The sequence below is a fragment of the Macaca fascicularis genome, chromosome 3, assembly GCF_037993035.2.
Source record: "Macaca fascicularis isolate 582-1 chromosome 3, T2T-MFA8v1.1".
Lineage (NCBI taxonomy): Eukaryota > Metazoa > Chordata > Mammalia > Primates > Cercopithecidae > Macaca > Macaca fascicularis.
Window position 1 is genome coordinate 171,577,253 of NC_088377.1, and position 25,886 is coordinate 171,603,138.

Genomic DNA, 25,886 nt, shown 5'->3' on the forward strand with positions numbered 1-25,886 from the left:
AGGTTCTTTAGAAAAGTTAACACGGGCTGGACGCGGTGGCTTGCACCTGTAATCCCATCACTTTGGAAGGCTGAGGCAGGTGGATCACCTGAGATCAGGAGGTGGAGAACAGCCTGGCCGACATGGTGGAAACCCATCTCTACTAAAAATATAAAAATTAGCCAGGTGTGGTGGTACATGCCTGTAATCCCAGCTACTTGGGAGGCTGAGGCAGGAGAATTGTTTGAACCTGAGAGGCAGAGGTTGCAGTGAACCGAGATCATGCCTTTGCACTCCAGTCTCAGCGACAGAGCAAGACTCCGTCTCAAAAAAAAAAAAAAAAAAAGTTAACATATATTGTTTTTCATATTTTAGAACCACAGGCTTTTTTTTTTTTTTTTTTTTTTTTTTTTTTTTAAAGTCTCAAACATTTCATAAGTAGTGTGCTATGGTGCTAGTAGCTAAAACATCTCTGCCTACAGGGACTGGAAGTAAGAAAACAAGGAGGCAGGGCCAGTGGCGACCAGAAATTTGCACACCAGGACCAAAGGGTATTTGTCCTCAGCTCCAGCAGAATTTCTTTTTTCCCCTGCAACCATGAAATGTTCTTCTAATGCAAAAGAAAAAAAATCTGTCACATCTAAGGACCTTGAAAAGTTTTGTTTCCCTTGAGGAATTTGATATGCTTTTTCCATATCATTTAGAAACATCAGTGTGTAGTCTGTTTTCCCAGTTTGCAATGCGCCCAGTAAGTCTCAAGCCAAAATTTCTGTTTAATTTTGGAACAATAGGACTCCTGATCGGCACATCGAAAGTTTTCTTTGATCTTGATCTTCCATACCCGTTACTGCCTTTTATTTAATTTTACATTTCCTTTTGATTATATATCTTCCAAGCTGATTAAAATTTTCTACTAGCCAAAAGGAGTTTGAGTGAACAAAAATATTTACAGAGCCATCAGCCATCTATGAGAATACCTTTTTCTTGGCATTCCACACACTGCCGGGTGTTATTTGAAAAATCTTTACTGAGGTAATAAGCCAAAAATGGTTTCTCATTGGGGTTTTATTTTGTATTTCTAAGATTACTGGTGAGAGTGAGCATTTTCCCGTATTTGTTAACCAGGTTTAAAACTGTTTGATTGGGACGTGGCTTATACAGGGACGAGTGCAGTTAATCCGACTGAAAGACAAATGAAACCCAGGAATATCTGGTTCTTACATTTTAACTTTGACTCCGCCCCGGGTCCCCTCACCCACCCCGACCCCAAGCAAGCCCTTTGTGTCAACTGTCAGGGAATGGGATCTCAGTCTGAAAAGCTGGCAGAATACCGTATTGCCCCCAAATATGTGTATTATGCTTATATCCAGTGTCTGATTGCAATGTTTACAGGAAAGAGTTCCTGAACCCTAACCAAACCTGAGGCACTGGCCGTCGCCGTGTTTCCGCAGGCGCGGCCTCTGACACTCGGCCTTCGATTGGCCCGCCTGGTCCCGCAGGAGTCGGGGTGCCGCCGGCCAGCCCAGCGCGGACGATGAGAGCGAGGAGTGGCTGCTTCTGCCTTTCTCTCTCCCCACTTTTTTTTTTTTTTTAGCCATAGCTATGGTTACCACGTTTCTCTCCGCCTCCCTCCACCTACCAAGAAAACGACTGACCATTGGCTGCCTTTCACCAAGGCGGTAAGTCATTGGTCTCTGGTGGGACCGGGCGCTGCCCCCTTCCCCTGTCTCCTGGGTCTCTGAAGGAGCCCAGGAAGGAGGTTCCGCTGGTGCCGCCGGGTCAGGCGCTGACGGGACCGGGCTGCGGCAATCGTTAGCGGGTCATGTCGGCCGCCCAGGGCTGGGACAGGAACCGCCGGAGGGGAGGAGGCGCCGCCGGCGCTGGTGGCGGAGGTAGCGGGGCCGGCGGGGGCAGTGGGGGCAGCGGGGGTCGGGGGACTGGCCAGCTCAACCGCTTCGTGCAACTCTCCGGGCGGCCGCACCTGCCAGGTGAGTCGTGGGACAGGGTCCTGACCGCTTGCGGGCGCGGCGGGCGGGAAGGTGACTGCTACCTTTTCTTTTTCTCCCTGGCTTTCTTTTCCTTGGGAGGAGGAAAGGCAGGCCCCACGCATAGCAGAGAGACTGGGGATCAGAGAAAAGGGAAGGTGTCTTTGAGGTCAGGGAGGGAACAGGAGCACAGCGAAGAAAAGTATCTTTGCTCTGTTGAAAGCTCTGTACTGAGAGTTGTGTTTTCTTTTCAAAGGAGAGGCCACTGTCTCATTGACATTTCCAAATGTTTCTGTTACTCGGTTCCCAATCTCTTCCCCTTCCGCAGTTTGATCTTGTAAATGAAAGACATTGGCGCCTAGCTGTGGGAAATTATTTCAAAAAGGGTGCCAAGTTAAGGAGAGAAGAGGGAAGCGCATTCCAAGGAGTGATTTTGTAAAAACTACCCGGGGTGTGTGTGTAAGAGGCATTCTGAAACAGAAGAAAGGGGTGGGGGAGTGTTGGCTGGGAGTGTATGGGAAAGAGAACCTACAGAATTAGGGAAAACTAGTTGGATTATTAATATTTTGGAATGTCCAGAGACAGAATGGATAATGGGGTCTAGGTTTTAGGGGAGAAAGTGAAGATCAAAAATATACCTAGTGACAAAATTATGCTGTGTTTACGATATAAAAACAACTAAGAATTGGAAAAATGTACCCCATACCATTATTTCACATTTTGGTCTACAGTGCTGTAGTCTTGAGTTCAGATGCTTTTGAAAACAAAATAAAATCAAGTGGCTATGTATGTGTAGACAATTTTAAAGAGGTACGTTTGTAATCGAATATTCAATCTAGTAGAAGGAAGGTAGGGAATTAAATAATGCACAGAATGTCAAATATCCCACTGGGCAAGCCTATTTTTACTATGAAAAGAACTATCAGGAATGATGTGTTAATTATTCATCGTGTTTTTTTGTGAATAATATTGATTATATTAGTGATATATTTGTTTAGCTGATGAGTTTTGAGAACATGATGAATTGATTTTTTTGAATTGTACTTATGACTGTGCCTTATACTTCTAAGTAGTCAAAAATTATTATTTGATTAAATTGAAGATGACAAAGGAAATTAATTTAGCACATTTAATGAGACAATTGCTTATGTTTGTGATGAGGTTATTGATGTGTGCTAGAAATGTACATTACACCATTTATATGCGCCATTAAAATTAAATCGAGGCATTTGTAAGTAATCATATAATATACCAGAAGTTGGGTTTGAGATGTTAATATCAGACTGGGCACCCTAGAATTTCCAAATATATGATCCTTAACATGAAAAAGAAAAAAAGGAGCAATCTTTATTCTTACTCCCAATTAACAATACAAACTTAGATTTTTGTGTATTGACAGCTTAGAAGATGGAACTCTTAGCAAGCACTGTCACCAGTTTGCCCTCTTCTACTGTAATCTTTAGGTCTTTGATCACGGATTAATTGTACCATGGGCTTCATGTAGGCATTCCTAGGTTCCTAGAACCTGGTTGGTGCACTTCCTCACTGCAACCACGTGATGGCAGTGGAAGCCATGATTTCTGCTAAGGGGCTTCAGTGTGGAGCTATTTCTGCATTCCCTTAGCACACAAGACCAAGAACAGCCATTTATCCGGAGGTAAAGATAAACGTGTCTAAACTGTGAAAATTTGTAAAGTGGGGTCATCAGTATCTTTTTTCTGCTTCCCTTTTCTCTTGATTGACACTTCATTGCTCCTTTACTCATTCTCAAAACTGGGACACATCTGATATCTCAGTGTATTATATAGTTTGAAATTCTTTCATACTAATTCTTTATTCTCCTAGGTATTGCATTTTAAGCCTCTCCCTTTTCTTGTATTTTGATAGATTTTGAAAGATTTTAGGTGATGGGGAGGAGTAGGATGTCTAGGCTTGGTTGACGGGCCTTGGAGATAAAACCTTTTTTTAAAAAAATTAATTAATTTATTTATTGAGATGGAGTCTCGCTCTGTCCTCCAGCCTGGAGTGCAGTGTCGCCATCTCAGCTCACTGCAACCTCCGCTTCCTGGGTTCAAGCAATTCTCCTGCCTCAGCCTCCTGAGTAGCTGAAATTACAGGCACCTACCACCACGCCTGGTTAGTTTTTGTGTTTTTAGTAGAGACAGGGTTTTATCATGTTGGCCAGGCTGGTCTTGAACTCTTGAACTCAGGTGATCTGCCTGTCTCAGCCTTCCAAAGTGCTGGGATTACAGGCGTGAGCCACCTTGCCCAGCCAAAAAAAAATTTTTTTTTAAAGTGTACTGTAGCAACTGGTCATGATGGCTTATGTCTGTAACCCCAGCACTTTGACAAGCCAAAGTAGGAGGATCGCTTGAGCCTAGGAGTTCAAGGCCAGCCTGGGCAACAAAGCAAAACCACATCTCAAGTTAAAAATTAAAAACAAAAAAACAAACAAAAAAAACCAACTCTGCTATAGCTCACTCTCTCTCTCTTTTGACCTCTAAATCCCAATTGGCCTTTTTTTTTTTTTTTTTTTTTTTTTGAGACAGTCTCACTCTGTGGCCCAGGCTGGAGTGCAGTGGCACGGTCTTGGCTTACTGCAACCTTTGCCTCCCAAAATCTAGCAATTCTTCTGTCTCAGTCTCCCAAGTAGATTAGAGGTGTGGGCCACCGCATCCGGCTAATTTTTTGTATTTTTGGTAGAGATGGGGTTTTGCCGTGTTGGCCAGGCTGGGCTCGAACTCCTGGCCTCAAGTGATCCTCCCGCTTCAGCCTCCCAAAGTGCTGGGATTACAGGCGTGAGTCACGGCGCCCAGCCAGCCCCGTGTTCCATTTTTCATCCTTGTCTACCAAGACTTCCAGTTACTGACCCTTAGAACCTTTTCTTACTTTTTACGTCTCAACCCTCCATCCAGCCCCCAATGAAACCAAACAAAACAACCTGGTCTTCCTGGAGTCTTCTCACCCTCTTTCAGTGATAGCTCCTTTATGCATCCAGTTGTGCAAACTTGAAACTTGGGCATCCTCGTCAATATTGTCTTCTTCCTTGCACTTCAGGTGTAATCATTTACCAAGTCCTGTTTTTTTTACTCCTGCCGTAACTCCAATCCACGGTGCCGCCATCCCTCACTTAGGTCTCCTGTAGGAGCTTTTTAAGCAGTATTCCTGCTTCTACTCCTGCCCTCCAATTCATATAGCACACCAGTCTTTTTGCAAGCCCAAATACATTCTCATCCCTGCTCACAACCTTTTTATTGCTCTTAGGATAAGGCAAAAATCTTTAACATGGCCTCAAAGGCACTGTGTCGTCTGACTCCTCTCTAACTCTACAGTTAATCCTGTGTTGTGTTCTCTTGGTCGTTGATCTTTTTCTGCCCGCTTAGATGTATTGTGCTTCCTCCTGCCCCAGATCCATTGCACAAGCTTTTCCATCATCCAAGAACCTTCTTACTCCTCATTCCATTCTCTTATTTTAACTTCTCTTCCATTAGATCTCAGTTTGATCAAAATGTTTTTTACACAGAAGCCTTCCCTGACCTTTCTGTCTCGGTCTCTTCTCTCTATAACACTCATAGCATCATATGGCTCTCCTTGGGCATACTTTACCATTTGTATGTGATTCCTTGATATGCGTGATTTGATACTCTTGAGATGTATGTGTGGGTACTTATATACACATATACGTACATATATACCATACATATATACATATATTTTTAAAATTCTAAATTAATACATTGGCATTATATATAACACATTAATGTCTAGGGAGTTTGATTAGTGTGGTTCAATCCTCTCTAGCCACATTGACTCTGAATAGGTGGTTAAAATCAGTCTCTCTTTTTTTTTGTTCTGAGACGGAGTCTTGCTCTGTCACCCAGGCTGGAGTGCAGTGGCACAGTGTCGGCTCACTGCAACCTCTGCTTCCCGGGTTCAAGCAATTCTCCTGCCTCAGCCTCCTGAGTAGTTGGGATTACAGGTGTGTGCCACTGTGCTAATTTTTGTATTTTTAGTAGAGACAGGGTTTCATCATGTTGGCCAGGCTGGTCTCGAACTCCTGATCTTGTGATCCACCCACCTTGGCCTCCCAAAGTGTTGGGATTACAGGCGTGAGCCACCGTGCCGGGCCAAAATCAGGTTCTTTAATGTAAAGTAGTGGATTAGAGTCTGCATCCATTGCGACAGCACAAACGATAGTTTGTGAAACCTTTTTTTTGAGCACTTGCCTTTCTGCTGTTTTCTAAAGTTCAGTAGTGATTATGTGTTTGCCTCATAGGCCAAGAAATTAATGGCTTTTTACTCCTGGATTTTTACTAACTCATAATTTCTGTACACCCAGTAACGAGCAGGGAATTGTGCTTTTTGTAGAATAAGTATGCAGAGAGAGCTCAGGAGCAAGGGGATCATGGGACAATGGAATTCAGTTAGCTGTCGTGATTTAACTGTGTGAGTTTGATTAAATACTGTGATTAACTGGGAAAACAGTTAAACGTTGCTAACGTGGGAACTGGAAAACTGACAAAGAAAAAGAAGGAAAAATGTGACAGTTGGTAAAGCTGGGTAAAAATAATACTGTAGTCTTAACTTAAGCATCTTAAGTAAGTAATGTGTATAAAATCCAAATGGTACAAAAAGGTATATGGTAAAAGACAAGTTTTTCTTCTTCCTTTGACCCCAGCTAATTGACTTCCTTCCCTAGAAGCAACCAATGATACATTTCTTGTGTATTTTTTCCAGGCATGAGGGGACGGGAAGGACTTTGTGGAGATGGTAGTATTCCTTTGTTTGGTTGGGTATTTAAGATGTTTACAGTCTTGCTAATACAAATAGTGATACAACGAATATCCCTATACATATATAATTTTTGCACATGAGAGAGTCTCTCTTTAGAATACATTTGTAGAAGTACAGTTTCTGGGTCAAAGGATATATGTTTACTGCTTAAACTTTGATAGATACTGTCAGATTTCAAGTTTGTGTTTTCCTGTTGGTGTTCGAGTGCTGTCTTCCTTGTTCTCTTGGTAACGGAGTGGGTTATCAAACGTTTTTTAAATTGTCAGTTTAATAGGAATATTTTTCTTAAGCGTCTTTTCAGTAGGTAGATATAAGAGCCATTTATTTGTTTCCTTTATTTATAGACCCGTTTATATTTTTTGTTCATTTTTCTATTGGGATGGTTCATATTGTTTATAAAGGGGGTCCCCAACCTTTTTGGCACCAGGGACCGGTTTTGTGGAAAACAGTTTTTCCATGGACAGGGATGGCGGGGTGGAGCAGTGAGGGGAATGGTTTTGGGATGAAACTGTTCCACCTCAGGCCATCAGGCACTAGAGACTCATAAGAAGCGCACAGCCTAGATCCCTTGCATGCACAGTTCACTGCAGAGGTAGCACTCCTATGAGAATCTAATGCCTTACCTGACAGGAGGCCGGGCTCTGGCAGGAATGCTTATTCGTCCACCACTCACCTCCTGCTGTGTGGCCAGGTTCCTAACATGCCATGGACCGGTACCAGGGGTCCATGGTCTGCGGGTTGCTGACCCCTGGTTTATAGAAACTCTGTATTTTAATGAAATCAGTTCTTAGCCTTTGATACATGTTGCAGATATTTTTCACAGTTTTCATTTGCCTTTTGACTTTGTTTATGGTCTATTTTTTCATCAGAAATTAAATGTTTTGTTGTTAAATTTATCAGTCTTTTCAGAGTCTAGGTTTTGTGTCATAAGAAAGGCCTTTCCTATTTTATTATTATTTCTAATTAGAATTAAATATTCTTGTGTTTTCTCCAGGTACTTTTGTAATTTTATTTTTAAGTTAAATACACTTACCCACACAAAATGTAAGTTGAATAAAGTGTCGAGGTAGGAATCCAACTTTACTTTTCTTCCGGATGGCTTCCCAGTTATGGCAGTTTCCTTCATTTAGTTCAACTTTGCCCTACTGATTGAAATGTTGTCTATAGGTGTACTTAGTTCCTACATATAATTTGAGGTTATTACTGGACTTTTATTCTGTTTCATTGATCAGATTACATTTTTATACCTAATTACCCCATTCCTTGGTTATCATCTTCCTCATTCTACTTCCCAGAGTTTTCCTGGGAAGTTTTCTTTGTTTATTTTTCTGTATGACTTAGAATTAGCTAACCAAGTCCTGCTCCTCTGTCCTGTTGGTATTTTTATTGGTATTGTATTATGTTTATAGATTAATTTAGAGATAATTGACATCGTTTTGAGGTTCAAGAACAGGGTCTATATTCATTTCTTTATGTTCAAGAACAGTATATGTGACCAGGCACGGTGGCTCACGCCTTTAATCCCAACACTTTGGGATGCTGAGGCAGGTGGATCATTTGAGGCCTGGAGTTCGAGACCAGTCTGGCAACATGGAGAAACCCCATCTCTGCTAAAAATATAAAACTTAGCTGTTCTTGGTGGCAGGTGCCTGTAATCCCAGCTACTGGGGAGGCTGAGGCAGGAGAATTGCTTGAACCTGGGAGGCCGAGGTTGCAGTGAGCCAAGATTGTGCCACTGCACTCCAGCCTGGGTGACAGAACAAGACTCTGTCTCAAAAAAAAAAAAAAAAAAAAAAAAAGAACAGTACATGTATTTATTGTCGTTCAAGTCTTGTTTTGCATCTATCAACATTAAAAAGTTTTCTTCATATAGACCTCTCACATTTCTTATTTTGTTTATTCCTTGGTGTTTATCTTGTTTGTTGCTATTGTAAATGGGGTTTCTACTTTCTTTCTTTTTTTTTTTTTTGAGACGGAGTCTCGCTCTGTCACCCAGGCTGGAGTGCGGTGGTGCGATGTCGGCTCACTGCAAGCTCCACCTCCTGGGTTCACGCCATTCTCCTCCCTCAGTTTCCCGAGTAGCTGGGACTACAGGCGCCTGCCACCACACCTGGCTAATTTTTTGTATTTTTAGTAGAGATGGGGTTTCACCACGTTAGCCAGGATGGTCTTGATCTCCTGACCTTGTGATCCGCCCACCTCAGCCTCCTAAAGTGCTGGGATTACAGGCGTGAGCCACCACGCCCTGCTGGGGTTTCTACTTTCTTTTATAACTTTTATGTGGTTGTTTGAATTATTATTATTATTTGAATTATGTATTAAATTTTGAGTATTAATTTTATACCTAGCCACCTTAAGAATTCTAATATTATCTATAATAGTTTCCCAGTTGTTTTTCTATAGAGTAACAGGTATAGCTAAATAATTATGTAATTGCTGAATAATGATAATTTTATCTTCTCCTTTTCATTTATTTTTCTTTTTTTAAAATAGGCTGAGTGTGTTGGCTCATGCCTGTAATCCCAGTACTTTGAGAGGCTGAGACAGGCAGATCACTTGAGGTCAGGAGTTTGAGATCAGCCTAGCCAATATGGTGAAACCCCGTCTCTACTGAAAACACACACACAAAAACTAGCTGGGCTTGGTAGTTCATGCCTGTAGTCCCAGCTGCTCAGGAGGCTGAGGCAGGAGAATCGCTCGAACCCTGGAGGCGGAGGTTGCAGTGAGCGAAGATTGCGCTACTGCACTTCAGCCTGGGTGACAGAGCAAGACTCCCATCTCCAAAAATAAATAAATAAATAAAATTAAAATAAAATAGAACAGAGATGGAGTCTTGCTGTGTTGCCCAGGCTGATCTCAAACTCCTGGGCTCAAGTGATCATTCTGTCTTGGCCTCCCAAAGTGCTGGGATTACAAGTATAAGCCTCCGCGCCCTGCCCTCCTTTTCACTTTTTTTAGTTGTTGTTGTTGAGACAGAGTCTTGCTTTGCTGCCCAGGCTGGAGTGTAATACTGTGGTCTCAGCTAACTGCAACCTCTGCCTCCCGGGTTCACGTCATTCTCCTGCCTCAGCCTCCTGAGTAGCTGAGACTACAGGCGTGTGCTGCCACGTGCAGCTAATTTTTTGTGTTTTTAGTAGAGACCGTGTTAGCCAGGATGGTCTTGATCTCCTGACCTCTTGGTCCGCCCTCCTCGGCCTCCCAAAGTGCTAGGAGCCACTGTGCCTGGCCCCTGCTTTCACTTTTTATACCTATTTCTTTTTTTTGTTCAATTGATTTGGCTAGTACTTTCCAAAAATACTAAACGATAAGATAGTAGTGGAGCTTTGTCCTATTCCTTACTTCAATTGGATATTTTTAATGCTTTCCTATTAAGATTAGATCTGGCTTTAGATTGAAGCGTACATATTTTATCATGTTAAAGTATTCAGCTGTTACTTTTTTTTTTTTTTTTTGAGACGAAGTCTTGCTCAGTCTCCCAGGCTGGAGTGCGGTGGTGCGATCTTGGCTCACTGCAAGCTCCGCCTCCCGGGTTCACGCCATTCTTCTGCCTCAGCCTCCCGAGTAGCTGGGACTACAGGTGCCCGCCACTACGCCTGGCTAACTTTTTTTTTTTTTTTTTTTGGTATTTTTAGTAGACACGGGATTTCACCGTGTTAGCCCAGGATGATCTCAATCTCCTGACCTCGTGACCCGTCTGTCTTGGCCCATTTTTTTTTTAAGTTTTTTTTTGTTTGTTTTTTGTTTTGTTTTTTTTTGAGCCAGAGTCTCACTCTGTTGCCCAGGCTGGAGTGCAGTGGCTTGATCTCAGCTCACTGCAACATTTGCCTCCTGGGTTCAAGTGATTCTCCTGGCTCAGCCTCCTGGGTAGCTGGGACTATAGGCACCCGCCACAACGTCCGGCTAACTTTTGTATTTTTAATAGAGACAGGGTTTCACCATGTTGGCCAGGCTGGCCTTGAACTCCTGTCCTCAAGTGATTCGCCCACCTCAGCCTCCCAAAGTGCTGGGATTACAGGTGTGAGTCACCATGCCAGGCCTAAGTATTTTTTTAATAAATGGAAGTAATGTTGCTAATGCCTTTTCAGCATCTATGGGAATTATAATGTAATTTTTCTCCTTTGATCTATTATTGTGGTAGATTGTACTAATGGATTTATTGTTACTGAACCATTCTTGTATTCCTGAATTAACTTACTTTGCCATGGTGTATTAGTATTTTAAACGTACTGCTGGGTTCTGTTTGCTAAACTTTACTTAGAAATTTTGTATCACTCCTCATAGGCGTTTTCATTTTCCTTTCTGTTTTTTTAATTGTGTTATTTTGTTTCCACTTTTATAAAACTATTTCAAAGCTTGCCTGCCTGCCTGCCTGCCTGCCTTCCTTCCTTCCTTCCTTCCTTCCTTCCTTCCTTCCTTCCTTCCTTCTTCTTTCCCTCCCTCCCTCTCCCCTACCCTCCCCTTTCCCCTCTCCCTCCCTTCCCACCCATCCTCCCTCCTTTCCTGCCTCCCTCCCTTCCTTCCTCCCTTGCTCCCTACCTCCCTTTCTCCCTTCCTCCTTCCCTCCCTTCCTTCCTTTCTCCCTCCCTCCCTTCCACCCTCCCTCCTTCCTTCTGTCGCCCAGGCTGGAGTGCAGTGGTGCAATCATAGCTCACTGCAGCCTTGAACTCCTGGGCACAAGCCAACCTCTTGCTTTAGGCTCCCAAGTAGCTAGGACTACAGGTGTGCACCAGCACACCCAGCTTATTTTTAAATTTTTTTTGTAGAGATAAGGCCTTGCTATGTTGCCTAGGCTGGTTGCAAACTGCTGGCCTGGAGTCATCCTCTCACCTCAGCCTCCCAAAGTACTGGGATTACAGGTGTGAGCCACTGTGCCTAGCCCTTCCTTTCTTTTTCTATGCATTTTTTCCCCTCTATGGTTAAATGGCATTGAAGTTAAAGGTTTTGTTGAATTCCCCATGAAGTCATTTGGACCTCCTCTTTTTTAGGGGGTAGAAGTAGCTCTTAGACAATTATATTGTCCAATTATATCATACTTCTTAGTTTTTTTGAGACAGGGTCTCACACTGTTGCCTAGGCTGGAATGTAGTGGCACCATCATGGGTCACTGCAGCCTCAAACTCCTGGGCTCAAGGGATCCTCCTTCCTCAGCCATCTGAGTAGCTGGGACTACAGGTGTACACCACCACACCTGGCTAATTAAAAAAAAATTGTTTTTTTGTAGCAGTGGGGTCTCGTTGCCCCAGCTGGTCTTGAATTCCCGAGCTCAAGCAATCCTCCTGCCTTGGCCTCCCAAATTCTCAAGCAATCCTCCTGCCTCGGCCTCCCAAAGTGCTGGGATTATAGGTGTGAGCTACCATGTGCAGACCAATTATATCATTCTTCTCTGATAGTTGGCTTCTTACAATTTATATCTTTTGGGGGTAGCTTTGATAATTTATGTTAACCTAGAAAATCACCCAGTTCATCTAGATTTTCAAAATTATTTGTGTGAATTGACCAAGGTATTCTTTTATGATTAAACAGTTATTTCCTGGGTTTGCGACTACTCATTATAATTTCTTATTTTGTATTATGTGAGGCTTTGCCCTTGTTCATAACCTGCTCTTGGATTTTTAAAACTTAGTTTCACTATTTTCTTTTTTTTATTAATTTTTTTTTCTTTTAGTTTTAAATCCTCCCTTTAGCTTTCCACACTGTATTTTGTGGTTTGTATTTCTATCTTCTTATGTTGGATGCTTAATATTTCTTTCATTCTTCCCATATGTTTAAATGCGATTTCTTCTGAGCCCTGCTTTATTTGTGTACTGTTGATTGTAAGCTTCTCTTTGTAATTATTTTCTGAATATTTTGACATTCCATTTTGAATTTTTTTAAACACAGAGTAGTTTATCCTTTTCAAGTGTTGTTTTGTTTTGTTTAGAGACAGGATCTCATTCTCTCACTCAGGCTTGAGTGCAGTGGTACAATCATGACTCACTGCAGCCTCAACCTCCCAGGCTGAAGCGATCCTCCCACCTCAGCCTCCCAAGTAGCTGGGATGACAGGTATGTGCCCACCATGCCCAGCTAATTTTTAAATTTTTTGTAGAGATGGGGGTCTTGCTGTGTTACCCAGGCTGGTCTTGAACTCCTGGCCTCAAGCCATCCTTCTACCTCGGCCTCCCAAAATACTGGGATTAGAGATGTGCGCTACCATGCCTGGCCCTTAAGTTTTTTAAAAAACATTCCATTTCTATGTATTTTAACAGCTTTATGGAGATATAATTCACATGTCATACAATTCATACATTTGAAGTGTGAAAGTCAATGGTTTCTAGTATATTCACAGATATGCACAGCCATCATTGCAGTCAATTCTAGAACAATTCATCACCTCAAGAGTAAGCTCTTTATCCTTTATTCATCATCCCCTTATCCTCCTGTTCCCCTCCCCCATTCCCTCACCCTAGCCCTAAGCAATTATTCATCTATTTTTTGTCTCTGTAGATTTCCCTGTTACAAACTTTCTCATATGAACGGAATCATATAGTAATAGTATGTGGCCTTTTGTGTCTGGCGTCTTTTACTTTGCGTAATGTTTTCAGGGTTCATGCATGTTGTAGAAGGTATCAGTACATCATTGCATTTTATGATGGAATAATATTCCATTGTATGGGTAGACCCATTTTGTTTATCCATTCATCTGTTGATGGATATTTAGGTTGTTTTTCCTTTTTGGCTATTATGAATAATGCTGCTGTAAATGTTGACATATAAATTTCTATGGACATATATTTTTGTTTCTCTTAAGTCTGTATGTACAAGTAGAATTGTTGAGTCATATGGTAATTCTGTGTTCTACGTTCAATCAGTTGAAGAACTGCCAGACTGTTTTCCAAAGTGGCTGGAATTTTACTTTCCCACCTGCACTGTATGAGGGTTCTGATTTCTCCACATCCTTGCCAACATTTGCTGTATATGAAATTTTTATTCTCTTTTTTTTTTCTTTTTGAGATAGAGCCTCGCTCTGTCACCCAGGCTGGAGAGCAATGGTGGGATCTTGGCTCACTGCAACCTCCACCTCCCGGGTTTAAGCGATTTTCCTGCCTCAGCCTCCTGAGTAGCTGGTATTACAGGTGTGCACCATCACACCCGGCTAATTTTTTTTTTTTTTTTTTTTTTTGAGATGGAGTCTTGTTCTGTCACCCAGGCTGGAGTGCAGTGTGATCTTGGCTCACTGCAACCTCCGTCTCCCAGGTTCAAGCGATTCTCCTGGCTCAGCCTCCCGTGTAGCTGGGATTGCAGGTGTCTACCACTATACCTGGCTAATTTTTGTATTTTTAGTAGAGATGGGGTTTCACCATGTTGGTCAGGCTGCTCTTGAACTCCTGACCTCAGGTGATCTGCCCACCTCAGCCTCCCAAAGTGCTGGGATTACGGGCGTGAGCCACTGCACCTGGCCTATGAGATTTTTATTCTTTTTTATTCTAACAGTCCTAGTGAGTGTAAGGTGGCATCTCATTGTGGTTTTTGGTTTGTATTTCCCTGATGAGTAATGATATTGAGCATCGTTTCATGTGATTGTTGGTTATTTGTATGTGTTGGCCATTTCCTCTTTGGAGAAATATTTATTCAGATCCTTTGCCCCATTTTTAATTGGGTTGTCTTTTTATTGTTGTTATAGGAGGTCTTTATATATTCTAGATACAAATCCATTGTCCTGTGTGTGATTTGCATATATTTTCTCCCATTCTGTGATTGTCGTTTCATTTTCTTGATTGTGCTCTTTAAAGCACAAAAGTTTTCAATCTTGATGAAGTCTAATTTATTTTGTTGGTTCCGTTTCAGTGTCATATCTTAGAATCTTTTGCCAAATCCAAGATCATGAAGACTTGTTCCTGTTTTTCTCTAAGAGCTTCATAGTTTTGCTCTTATATTTATGTCTTTGATCCATTTTGAGTTAACTTTTGTATTCAGTATGAGATAAGGATTATCTCAACTGCCTATCCAATTGTCCCAGCACTATCTGTTGAAAGACTATTCTTCCCCCACTGAACAGGTTTTGGCACTCTTGTCGAAAATCAGCTGACCATAAATGTATGGGTTTATTTCTGGACTCTGAGTTCCATTCCATTGATCTATATGTCTGTTCATGTACCAACACCATACTGCTTCAATTATTGTTGTTTTGCAGTAAGATTTGTGGGTTTTTTTTTTTTTTGAGTTGGAGTTTCGCTCTTGTTGCCCATGCTGCAGTGCAGCGGCGCAATCTTGGCTCACTGCAACCTCCACCTCCTGGGTTCAAGCAGTTCTCCTGCCTCAGCCTCCCAGGTAGCTGGGATTACAGGCATGCACCACGACGCCCAGCTAATTTTGTATTTTTAGTAGAGATGGGGTTTCTCCATGTTGGTGAGGCTGGTCTCAAACTCCTGACCTCAGGTGATCGGCCCGCCTTGGTCTCCCAAAATGCTGGGATTACACGTGTGAGCCACCATATAAGTTTTGACAGGACAGTTTGAGTCCCCCTAATTTATTCCTCCCTTTTAGGGTTATTTTGGCTATTCTGGGTCCCTTGCAATGCCATATAAATTTGAGAGTCATTTTGTACAAGGGATTCACTTTGTACAAGGGATTGTCATTTTATCAGCTGGGGTTCTGATAGGGATTGCATTAAGTCTGTAAATCAATTTGGGCAGTGTTGTCATTTTGATATTGTTTATTTATTTATGTTTTTTGAGATGGAATCTCACTCTGTCACCCAGGCTGGAGTGCAGTGGCACGATCTTGGCTCACTGCAACCTCCGCCTCCTGGGTTCAAGTGATTCTTCTGTCTCAGCCTCCCCAGTAGCTGGGATTACAGGCGCACGCTGCCACGCCCCGCTAATTTTTTGTATTTTAGTAGAGACAGGGTTTTACCATGTTGCCCAGGCTGGTCTCGAACTCTTGAGCTCAGGCAATCCACCTGCCTTGGCCTCCCAAAGTGCTGGGATTACAGGCGTGAGCCACCGCACCTGGCATTTTGATGATGTTAAGTCTTCTAGTCTGTGAACATGAGATGTATTTCCATTTATTTAGATCTTGAGTTTATGTCAACAGTGTTTTGTGGTTCTCACAGGTCATTTATGTTTTGCCTGCCTTTCTCAATTCTGTCATCTATTAATATGTCCCTTAATACGTTTTCAGCAGTGTGTGTACTCCTTTGTGCTACTTCCAATGAAGATTTCATTTCTGTGTTGGTTTTATTTTTCCCTTCCATTTCTTTTCTGTTCTCTGTTTATATTTCTCTCTATTGTCTACCTTTCTAGAGCTAGAATCTCTTTAAAAGAAAAGAGACATTAGTTTTTGTAAAATCTGTTGTCTCCCACCCCCTACCACAACCACTATATGAAAGGAATACAAACTCATTAATTAAAATTTGGATAATGGGCTGGGTGTGGTGGCTCACACCTATAATCCCAGTACTTTGGAAGGCCAAGGCGGGTAAATGGCTTAAGTTCAGGAGTTTGAGACCAGCATGGGTAACATAGTTAGACCTTGTCTTTACAAAAAATAAACAAAATTAGCCAGCTGTTGGGGCACGTGCCTGTAATCCCAGCTAATCCCAGCTACTTGGGACACTGAGGCAGGAGGATTGTCTGAGCCCAGAAGGTTGAGGCTGTAGTGAGCTGCAATCATGCCACTGCACTCTAGCCTGGGCAACAGAGTGAGACCCTGCCTCAAAAAAAAACCCCAAATTGGAAAATGTAGAAAAATTGAGACAAGGAGAAAATCATCCGTCGTGATTCCACTTAAAGACAGCTATATCAACATTTTGATATTTTACTTTCCTTTTAGTTCTTTATCAAGTGTTTCATTTAATACTGCATGATAACTTATCACCTGTAGGAATTTGGGATTCTCTTAAAACTGTTCTATATTTAAATGTTTTACTCACAAGGCTTGTTTATGTTTTCTGTTATTTTATTAGGTGGAATCTCTCCTCAGTTTACCATATGAGTAACATTTTAGGTTTTTTCCTAGCTGGTGGCCTGTTTTACTTCTCTCTGTCACAACCAGGCTTTCAGAAAGAATAGACTGTTGTTTATTTTAATTTCTTTTTTTCTTCTCTTCAGTCTTTTGCAGTCTCACTTCTGCCTCCATCGTTCTACTCAAGTGCTCTTACTAAGGTAATAATGTCCTAATTGCTAACTCCAGTAGATAGCTCTTAGTTTTCATCCTACCCAGCTTCTCTAGAATTTGGTTTTAACTGTCTCCTATGCTAGACCCTGGGAATACATAATTAAATAAAGTTTCTATTCCTAAAGAGCTCTTAGTTATTCTTTTATCTCTTGAACTTCCTGTTAGTTTTCCTTTATCTGCCCCTTAATATTGGTATTCAAGAGTATATCTGTTTGTTTCCCCTTCTTACTCTTAGTAAGATATCATTAATGTCCTGATTAAACTTACATCTATGTCTAACCCACATCTCTCTTTCTGGCCTGTTTGCCAACAGCCTCTAGATGTTTCTACCAACTGACTGATGAGTACCTCAAATACAACATTTTCAAAAAACAATTTCATCATTTTTCCTGCCAAACCTGTTACTTCATCCTGTGCTTCTTATCCTGACTGATTTAATGGCTATATCATCAATTTAGTGAGTCAAGCCAGAAATGTGGGAATCACATGAGATTCCTTCCTTTTACTCATTCCTTATCGAATTGGTCACAATTTGATAAGGAATTGTGTTGTTGATTCTTCCTCCTTACCTTCACTCTATTTGTCCCTTTCTACCTCTTTACCCTCTCCATTTATGTCTTTCATTTTATATTTCAGCTATGCAGAACTATTTTCGGTTAGTTGCGTTAAATTCTTGGAACAAGGTAGGTTGAGAGGAGAGATTTTTTAAAAACTTGGAATTTCCTGTGCTACACTGTTTCTTGATTTTGTACATACCATTTTTTCTTTCTAAAGTGCCATTCTCCTAGTCATCTTTTTAGACCCACCCATGTATACTTTAATCTACATAGCATTTTTTCCTATTCTCTCTTTTAATCCCAGCACTTTGGGAGGCTGAGGCAGGAGAATCACTTGAACCCAGGAGGCGGAGGTTGTAGTGAGCTGAGATTGCGTCACTGCACTCCAACCTGGGTGACAGTAAGACTCCATCTCAAAAACAAAAAAACAAACCCACAAATGACTTATGTGTGTCAAGTCAAAGGAACATTTTAAAATATCCATCTGCCTTGATCTCCCTTCATTTTTAAACATCCTTTTCCCTTTTGGCTTCCTGGGCGTCAGGTCTCGTTTTCCATTTATGTGTCTGGCCTCATCCTTAAGTCGTCTTTGTCAACTCTTTCCCTTCCACCAGGACATTACGTATGAGAGTTCTCAATTCTTGGTTCTGTGTTCCCACCCTTCTCTTTTCAACTTACTTGAAGTGTTCTCTTCCAAATCTGTGATTTTCAGTATCTATGCGTATGCCAATAAGTTATGCCAGTTTGTAATTTCAGCCCAGATCTCTTTTGAGGGCCATTTCCTTGTTTTCTCCCTATCTACAATTATATGCTTCACATTTCTCAAGCTTAGCAAGCCTAAAACTGAATTTATGATCTTTATTATAAAATTGAAGCGTAACTATTGGGTAATTTTAAGCAGAGGAGTGATGTGATATGATTTATTATTTTCTAAAGCTCCCTCTCGCTGCTGGTTGGAGAATGGCTAGTGGGGCGTGGTAATAAGGACACATGGAGGTCATTTAGAAGACTATAGAAGTACTTTGCTAAAAAGATTGTGGTGGCTTAGACTGGGGTATGGTGGTATATTGGTGGTTGGAAGTGGTTGAATATGAGATGTATTTCGAAAGCATTAATAGGATTTGCTGTGAGGTGTGAAGGAGAGAGAAGAATCAAGATGATTGCTAACAAGGCTAGATGCGGTGGTTCACTCCTGTAATCCCAGCACTTTGGGAGGCCAAGGCAGGCGGATCACTTGAGGTCAGGAGTTTGAGGCCAGCCTGGCCAACATGGCGAAACCTCGTCTCTACTAAAAATACAAAAATTAGCTGGGCGTGGTGGCGTGTGCCTTTAGTCCCAGCTACTTGGGAGGCTGAGGCACAAGAATTGCTTGAACCCAGGAGGCGGAGGTTGCAGTGAGTTGGGAAAAGAAAAAAAAAGACTCCTAAGTTTTTGTCTGGAGCAATTGGATAGATGACGATCTCATCAAATGTGATGGAGCAGATCTGAAGCAGCAGGATTGCAGGGGGCAAATCAAGAGTTTTGTTTTGGCAGTGTTAAGCCTGAGATGCCTATTTGACCTCCAAGTAAGGATATACAGTAAATAATCTTTACATTAAAAAAATCAAACTTAAGGGAGATGGTGAGGCTCACAATGTTTTTTGAAATTATTAACAAGCCTTTGGACTGGATGAGTTCACCAAAGAATATTTTTAGCCATGTGCGGTGGCTCATACCCAGCACTTTGGGAGGCCAAGACGGGTGGATCACCTGAGGTTGGGAGTTTGAGACCAGCCTGGCCAATATGGTGAAACCCCGTCTCTACTAAAAATACAAAAATTAGCCAGATGTGGTGGTGGGTGCCTATAATTCCAGCTACTGGGGAGGCTGAGGCAGGAGAATTGCTTGAACCCAGGAGGCAGAGGTTGCAGTGAGCCGAGATCACGCCACTGCACTCTAGCTTGGGGGACAGAGCAAGACTCCATCTCAGAAAAAAAAAACAAAGAATATTTTTACAAATTGGTCAAAAGACTGTATAACTCTTGAAAGTGGGAAGGAAAGGAGAAGCAAGCAAAGAAGGTTAGTGAGGGAGGAGGAAGACCAGGACTGCTTGGTTTCACAAGAGTCAAGAGAAAAACATGTTTCAAGAAGGAGGGAGAGGCTACCTTGTCAAATGTACCTGAGAGCTTGAGTAGGATAAGATTTTAAACTGGTAGACCCAGCCGGGTGCAGTGGCTCATGCCTGTAATGCCAGTACTTTGGGAGGCCACGGTGAGTGGATCACCTGAGGTCAGGAGTTCGAGACCAGTCTGGTCAACATGGCAAAACCCCATGTCTACTAAAAATACACAAAATTAGCCAGGCGTGGTGGCTGGTGCCTGTAGTCCCAGCTACTTGGGAGGCTGAGACATCAGAATCGCTTGAACCGAGGAGGTGGAGGTTGCAGTGAGCTGACCTTGCACCGCTCTACTCCAGCCTGGGTGAGAGTGAGACTCTTTCTCAAAAAACCAAAAAATTTAACAGCAACAACAAAACAAAATAAAATGGTGGAATCTGTATTATTATAAGTAATCTAATAGGGTATAGCAGGCCTTTGTGGGCTGAATAGGGACTGACCTATTAACTATTTATAACATTGGAAAATATATTAAGAATTTCAAATGACAAATTGACATAATTACTTAGAATTTTCAGGTGCAGCCTAATTTTTATTAGCCTGCATATTTTTTAAGGCTTTATTTTCCCCAAATTATTTTTAAGGTCATTCCCTTACTTTTTAAAGTAAGCAGTCCTTGTCTTCCTCCTACTTCATTGACCTTCTTTGCTTCTCCTTTCCTTCTCACTTTCATGAGTTCTATAGTCTTCTGCCCAATTTTTAAGTGGTTTTGAACACTCCGTATCATTAGACTTTTACCAGTATCAGTATTGGGCAAGCTTGTAGAACACATAAAGGTTACGCTTACTTAAAATATGTAAGTATGATTTCCTATGATTGAATGCATCCAGCTTTCCTCCTAAAAGTCTTTTTTTTTTTGTCTTATTAATTTTTTAAATGGGAAAACATGTAAACTTGGTAAAATCAAACAGTTTGCAAGAGGAGAAAGTGTCCCTTCCACTTGAGATCCCTCGTTTTGCATTCTGTCTCCCTAGCAGTATCATCTCCCTAGAGTTTCTGGTGTGTCTTTCTAGAAGTAGAATTTGCATATATGTGCATATAGGTGTATGTTATCTTTATATTAAAGCAGAGTGCAACAACAAAGTATTCTTTCTGCATCTTTTTTTTTTTAACTTAAAAATATATTTTGGGGATTGTTCTGTGTTAGCACATTTAGACTTATCTCATGCTTCTTCATGGCTGAAAGTGTTGTGTTGTGTGAATGTGCTGTAATTTACCAGCCACCCAATTGATGGATATTTAGCTTGTTTCTGGTTTCTGTTATTTAAGAACATCACTGCAATGCATAGTGATAAATATTGCTAACTTGCCTTTTAATGTCTGTGTTTTAAAAGTTTTCCTCAAGTTATAGAACTTAAAAACTCACACTTATCCCCTTATTTTACTCCACTTTTCCATTCAGCTAGTCTTTTACTCCTTATGTTTTATCCCTATAATAATATTAGCCAGGGATTTATATAAACATTTACTCATAACTCAGTAAGGGAAAAGATACTATTGCTGTCCCTTTTTTATAGTTAAGGAAGCTGGGATACCCAGGACAAGACCTTGTCCAAGGACGTATGGCTAGCAAGGGACGGAGCTAGGATTTAGACCCAGGCAATGTGGTTCAAAAGTCTATGCACCATGCTGCACTCCCCTCTGCTTCCTGTCCTTCCCAGTTATTTTTGTTACTAGTACTGTAATTCAGGCCCTCACTGCCGTGAACTGGACTACACTAAAAATGGTTTTTTTTTTGCTATTCCTAGTCTTACTTTCCTAACCCATTCTCTATATTGAAACAAGATTAATCTTCCTAATGCACAGCTATGGTTATGTTGCTTCCCAGATCAGAATCCTTCAGTAGCTTCCTGCTGCATTTAGAATCCAGCCCAATCTCATGCTCTTCCCTTTTATATTTGCTATATGTCCCTGCATTTGTTCCAAGCTTTATCTAGGATGTGAGCATTAAAGCGTCATAAGACATAGTAAGACTAGTGAAGTGAAATTAGAAGTATTATGACTCGCAAAAAAATGAGGTAAGTGATCTTCGGAGTTGAATGGTGTTTTTTCTTTGAGTTATTTCCCTTTTTACCTATAGTAGCTCCTGCCGTATGGTTTCATCAACAAACTGTCAACTCAATTAATTTCAGTCAGATGTGTAATCGATCAAATGCTAACCACAGATATTTTAGTGTCACATAAAACAAATTCCTTAAAACACACACATACACACAAACCTAAAACAGAAATATGTAATTTCTTTTTTTTTTGTTTTTTTGAGATGGAGTCTTGCTCTTGTCGCCCAGGTTGGAGTGCAGTAGCGCTGTCTTGGCTCACTGCAACGTCCACCTCCCGGGTTCAAGTGATTCTCCTGCCTCAGCCTCCCGAGTAGCTGGGATTACAGGTGCCCAACACCATGCCTGGCTAATTTTTGTATTTTTAGTAGTGACGGGGTATCACCATGTTCGCCGGGCTGGTCTCAAACTGCTGACCTCAAGTGATCTACCCACCTCAGCCTCCCAAAGTGCTGGGATTACAGGTGTGAGCCACTGCGCCTGGCCATATTATACTTTTTAAAGCACCTTTAAAAATATCAGATATTAGATATTAAAAATTTGCTAATTAGTGACTGTTATTTGCTTTTTGCTGGATTTAGTCCAATATAAGCTTTTATATCCTTCCGTCAGATCTAGGTATTTTCTTGGAAGGCATTGCATTTGTCAACAGAAAATGACCTGAGAGAATGGAAAGTGAGTTCATAAAGAAAAGTTATGTCTTCACTTTTTTTTTTTTTTTTTTTTTTTTTTGAGACTTAGTCTGGCTCTGTCCCCAGGCTGGGGTGCAGTGCTGCAATCTTGGCTCACTGCAACCTCTGCCTCCTGGGTTCAAGCAATTCTCCTGCCTCAGCCTCCTGAGTAGCTGGGATTACAGGCGTGCATGACCACGCATGGCTAATTTTTGTATTTTTAGTAGAGATGGGGGTTTTACCATGTTGGCCAGGCTGGTCTCGAACTCCTGACCTCAAGTGACCCACCTTCCTCAGCTTCCCAAGGTGCTGGGGATTACAGGCCTGAGCCACCAGCTCCAGCCGTGTCTTCACTTTCAAAATTAGTTACTTCTCTAGTTTGTTTTTTTTTTGTTTGTTTTTTGTTTTTTGTTTTTTTTTTTGAGACAAGAGTCTTACTCTGTGACCCAGACTAGAGTGCAGTGGCACAATCTCAGCTCACTGAAACCTCTGCCTCCCAGGTTCAAGTGATTCTCCTGCCTCAGCCTCCCGAGTAGCTGGGATTATAGGGACCTGCCTCCACACCCAGCTATTTTAGTAGAGACAGGGTATCACCATGTTGGCCAGGCTGGTCTTGAACTCCTGACCTCAAGTGATCCGCCTGCCTCGGCCTCCCAAAATGCTGGGATTACAGGCCCGAGCCACCGCCCCTGGCCTCAGTTTATTTTTCTAAGTGGTGAAGTTTTGCTGGAGATAAAAAGGAAGGAGGGTAATACTCAATTAAGAAAAACAATCTCTGGCTATAGTTAATATTTCAAGATAGGCACATTCACATTGATACATGTAAAGTACAAATGCAGGCAGGATTTTTGGTAAATCTTACAGAAAAAAAAAACATGTACAGTTAAAAAAAAAAAAAAAGATTTTAAAATGAACTTTTATCTTTAAAATTTTTCCCCTTGTCTGAAACTTCTTAGAATCGTAAAATGTTAAAATTGAAAAAGACTGCTGGGCATGGTGGCTCATGTCTGTAATCTCAGGAGTTTGAGACTAGCCTAGGTAACGTGGTGAAACCCTGGCCACATCTCTACAAAAGAAACAAAAATTAGCCGAGTGTGATGGCACGTGCCTGTTGTCTCCCTGTTGGGAGACAGAAGCAGGAGGATTTCTTGAGTCCAGGAGTTCAAGACCAGCTTGGGCAACATGGCTAGACCCTGTTTCTACTTCTCCCATGCCCCGCCAAAAAAAAAAGAGTATTTATAAGTGCTAAGCATAGAGTAGATACTCAGTATATAAAGGTGTTTGGCATAGAGTAGATAATAAATGTTGGTTATCCTAAATTTAAAAGAAAGTTGTTTACTTAACAAGTAAGTCACTGTTAGCTCAAAGTGTGTCATTGTGAAATTTTAAAAAGATTCCTCTTCCAGGTAGACATAGTCCCATGGGTACATTGGAGAATAGAGTGAAGGCTGGATTTAGCGTCCCTTAGACACTTTACCTGGAGCTCTTGTGCAGTAAGCAATCTGTACAACTGTGCAGCGATTCCAAATACAGTATTAATTTGCTTCTCTTTTGAAATTCCTACAGATTCTGAATTATATATAGGAGTAGGACTGTACCACATGTTGTAGCCACCTAAGTCAGAATTCTTGGATCATTTTCTCTGATTCAATAGTTCTAATTGTTAAATATTCATAATTGTTTTAGATATATCATTTTTGAATGTAATCTATTCCATATTGGCACCATCTTTTTTTTCTTCATTTCAGTTTTTATTTAATTTTTATACCTTTTACTTTGAGAACTGTAGATTCATTTGCAGTTTTAAGAAATAATATTCGCTGAGTTCTGTGGCTCATGCCTGTGATCCCAGCACTTGGGAGACCGAGGCAGAGCCCAGGAGTTTGAGACCAGCCTGGGCAACATGGTGAGACCCTATCTCTACAAAAAACACAAAAATTAGCCAGGTGTGGTGGCACACACCTGTAGTCCCAGCTACTTGGGAGGCTGAGGTAGGAGGATTGTTTGAGCCCAGGAGGTGGAGGTTGCATTGAGCCAAGATCATGCCACTGCACTCCAGCCTGGGTGACAGAGTAAGACACTGTCTTAAAAAAAAAAAAAAGGGAAAATAAATAATACCGAGAGATCCATATACCCTTCCCCAGGCAATTTCTTGGAATGATAGCATCCTGTTACTATTGTACAATAACACAACTAGGAAATTGACTTTGATACCATCCAGTGACCTTACTGAGATTTCATCAGTTTTACATGTACTTGTGTGTGTGTGTGTGTGTGTGTGTGTGTGTATCATATGCTGTACAATTTTATTTCATGTTAGATTCGTGTGGCCACCACAGTCAAGATACAGAACAGTTCCATCACAAGGCTCCCTGGTGGTACCCTGATACAGCCACAGCCACCTTCCCTGGCAAACCCCTGGTGACCACTAATCTGTTCTCTAAAATTTTGGCATTTCAAGAATGTTATGTGAGTAAAATCATACAGTATGTAACCTTTTGACACTTTTTTTTTTCCCTATTGGTTGCATGAATCAGTAGTTCATGGTTGTACCACAGGTTTAACCATTCATTCGCTGAAGGACATTGGGATTGTTTCCATGTTTTGGCTATTGTGAATAAAGCTGTTAGGAACGTTTGTGTACAGGTTTTTGTGTGGACGTAAGTTTTCATTTCTCTGTGGTAAATAGCCAAGAATGTAATTGTTGAGTCGTATGGTAAACATATGTTTAGCTTTGTAGGAAACTGCCATACCGTCTCTCAGAGTATGTGTGTATCCTGTTACATTCCTCCCAGCAAAGTATAACTCATCCAGGTCCTCTGCATCCTTGCCACCATGACCAGTCTTGATAAAACACTTTGGCAACTACTGTTAACTAGTCTCTCTCATTTTAAGAAAATCAGAGCTGACTGACTTCTTACATGTGTCTTCAGGTTCTCTAGAATGAGACCTTTGGTTACTTGTATCAGTTTGACTTGGCAATTGGCCCTTAAATATTTGGAGGAATTCACCAGTGAAGCCATCTAGTATTCTTAAATCTTTTATACAGTACTTCAATTTATATTTTTCCATCAATATCTATATTAATCATTTTCTATATCCTTCATCTGAATAAGACAGTTACTTTAATGTTCTTCTGGTTTTCCTTCTCTCAGCCTCTCTTCCTACCCTTATAAATATTCCTGTTGATAGCATCTGAGATTATAGTTTTGAATGTTAGTAATGTTTTTTCCCCAGTCAGTGCATATTTAGACTTAAAGGTTTTGCTGGTTTCTCTGCTTACTCTTTTCTTACGCCTTGTTTGTTATTCTTCCATTAATTTTTTTAAAAAACAATCCAGATATATATCTTTGAGTAATTCTTTCATCAGAAGTCTGAAGGAAGCAAACTTTTTGGATCCTTGCATATAAAAAAAGTCTTTATTTCACTCTCCTTCTTGAGCAGGAGTTGGAGTAGGCATAGAATTCTAAATGTAAAACTATATCCAAGTGTCCCAGGACAATTAGTTGAAAAGACTATTTATTCCCCACT

The 25,886-nt window shown here is 41.2% G+C and overlaps 1 protein-coding gene across 4 annotated transcripts in view; it reads left to right on the top strand.

Moving 5' to 3' along the window:
- The first annotated feature begins 1,704 nt into the window (after positions 1-1,704).
- KLHDC10 (kelch domain containing 10) overlaps positions 1,705-25,886 on the top strand; it is a 69,556-nt gene continuing 45,374 nt past the window's right edge. For all 4 annotated transcript variants that reach the window (XM_015448033.3, XM_005550759.4, XM_015448034.3 and 1 more), the window contains exon 1: positions 1,705-1,967. In XM_015448033.3, coding sequence (XP_015303519.1) covers positions 1,802-1,967 — 166 coding nt within the window. In that variant the 5' untranslated portion in view covers positions 1,705-1,801. The remainder of the gene's footprint in view (positions 1,968-25,886) is intronic.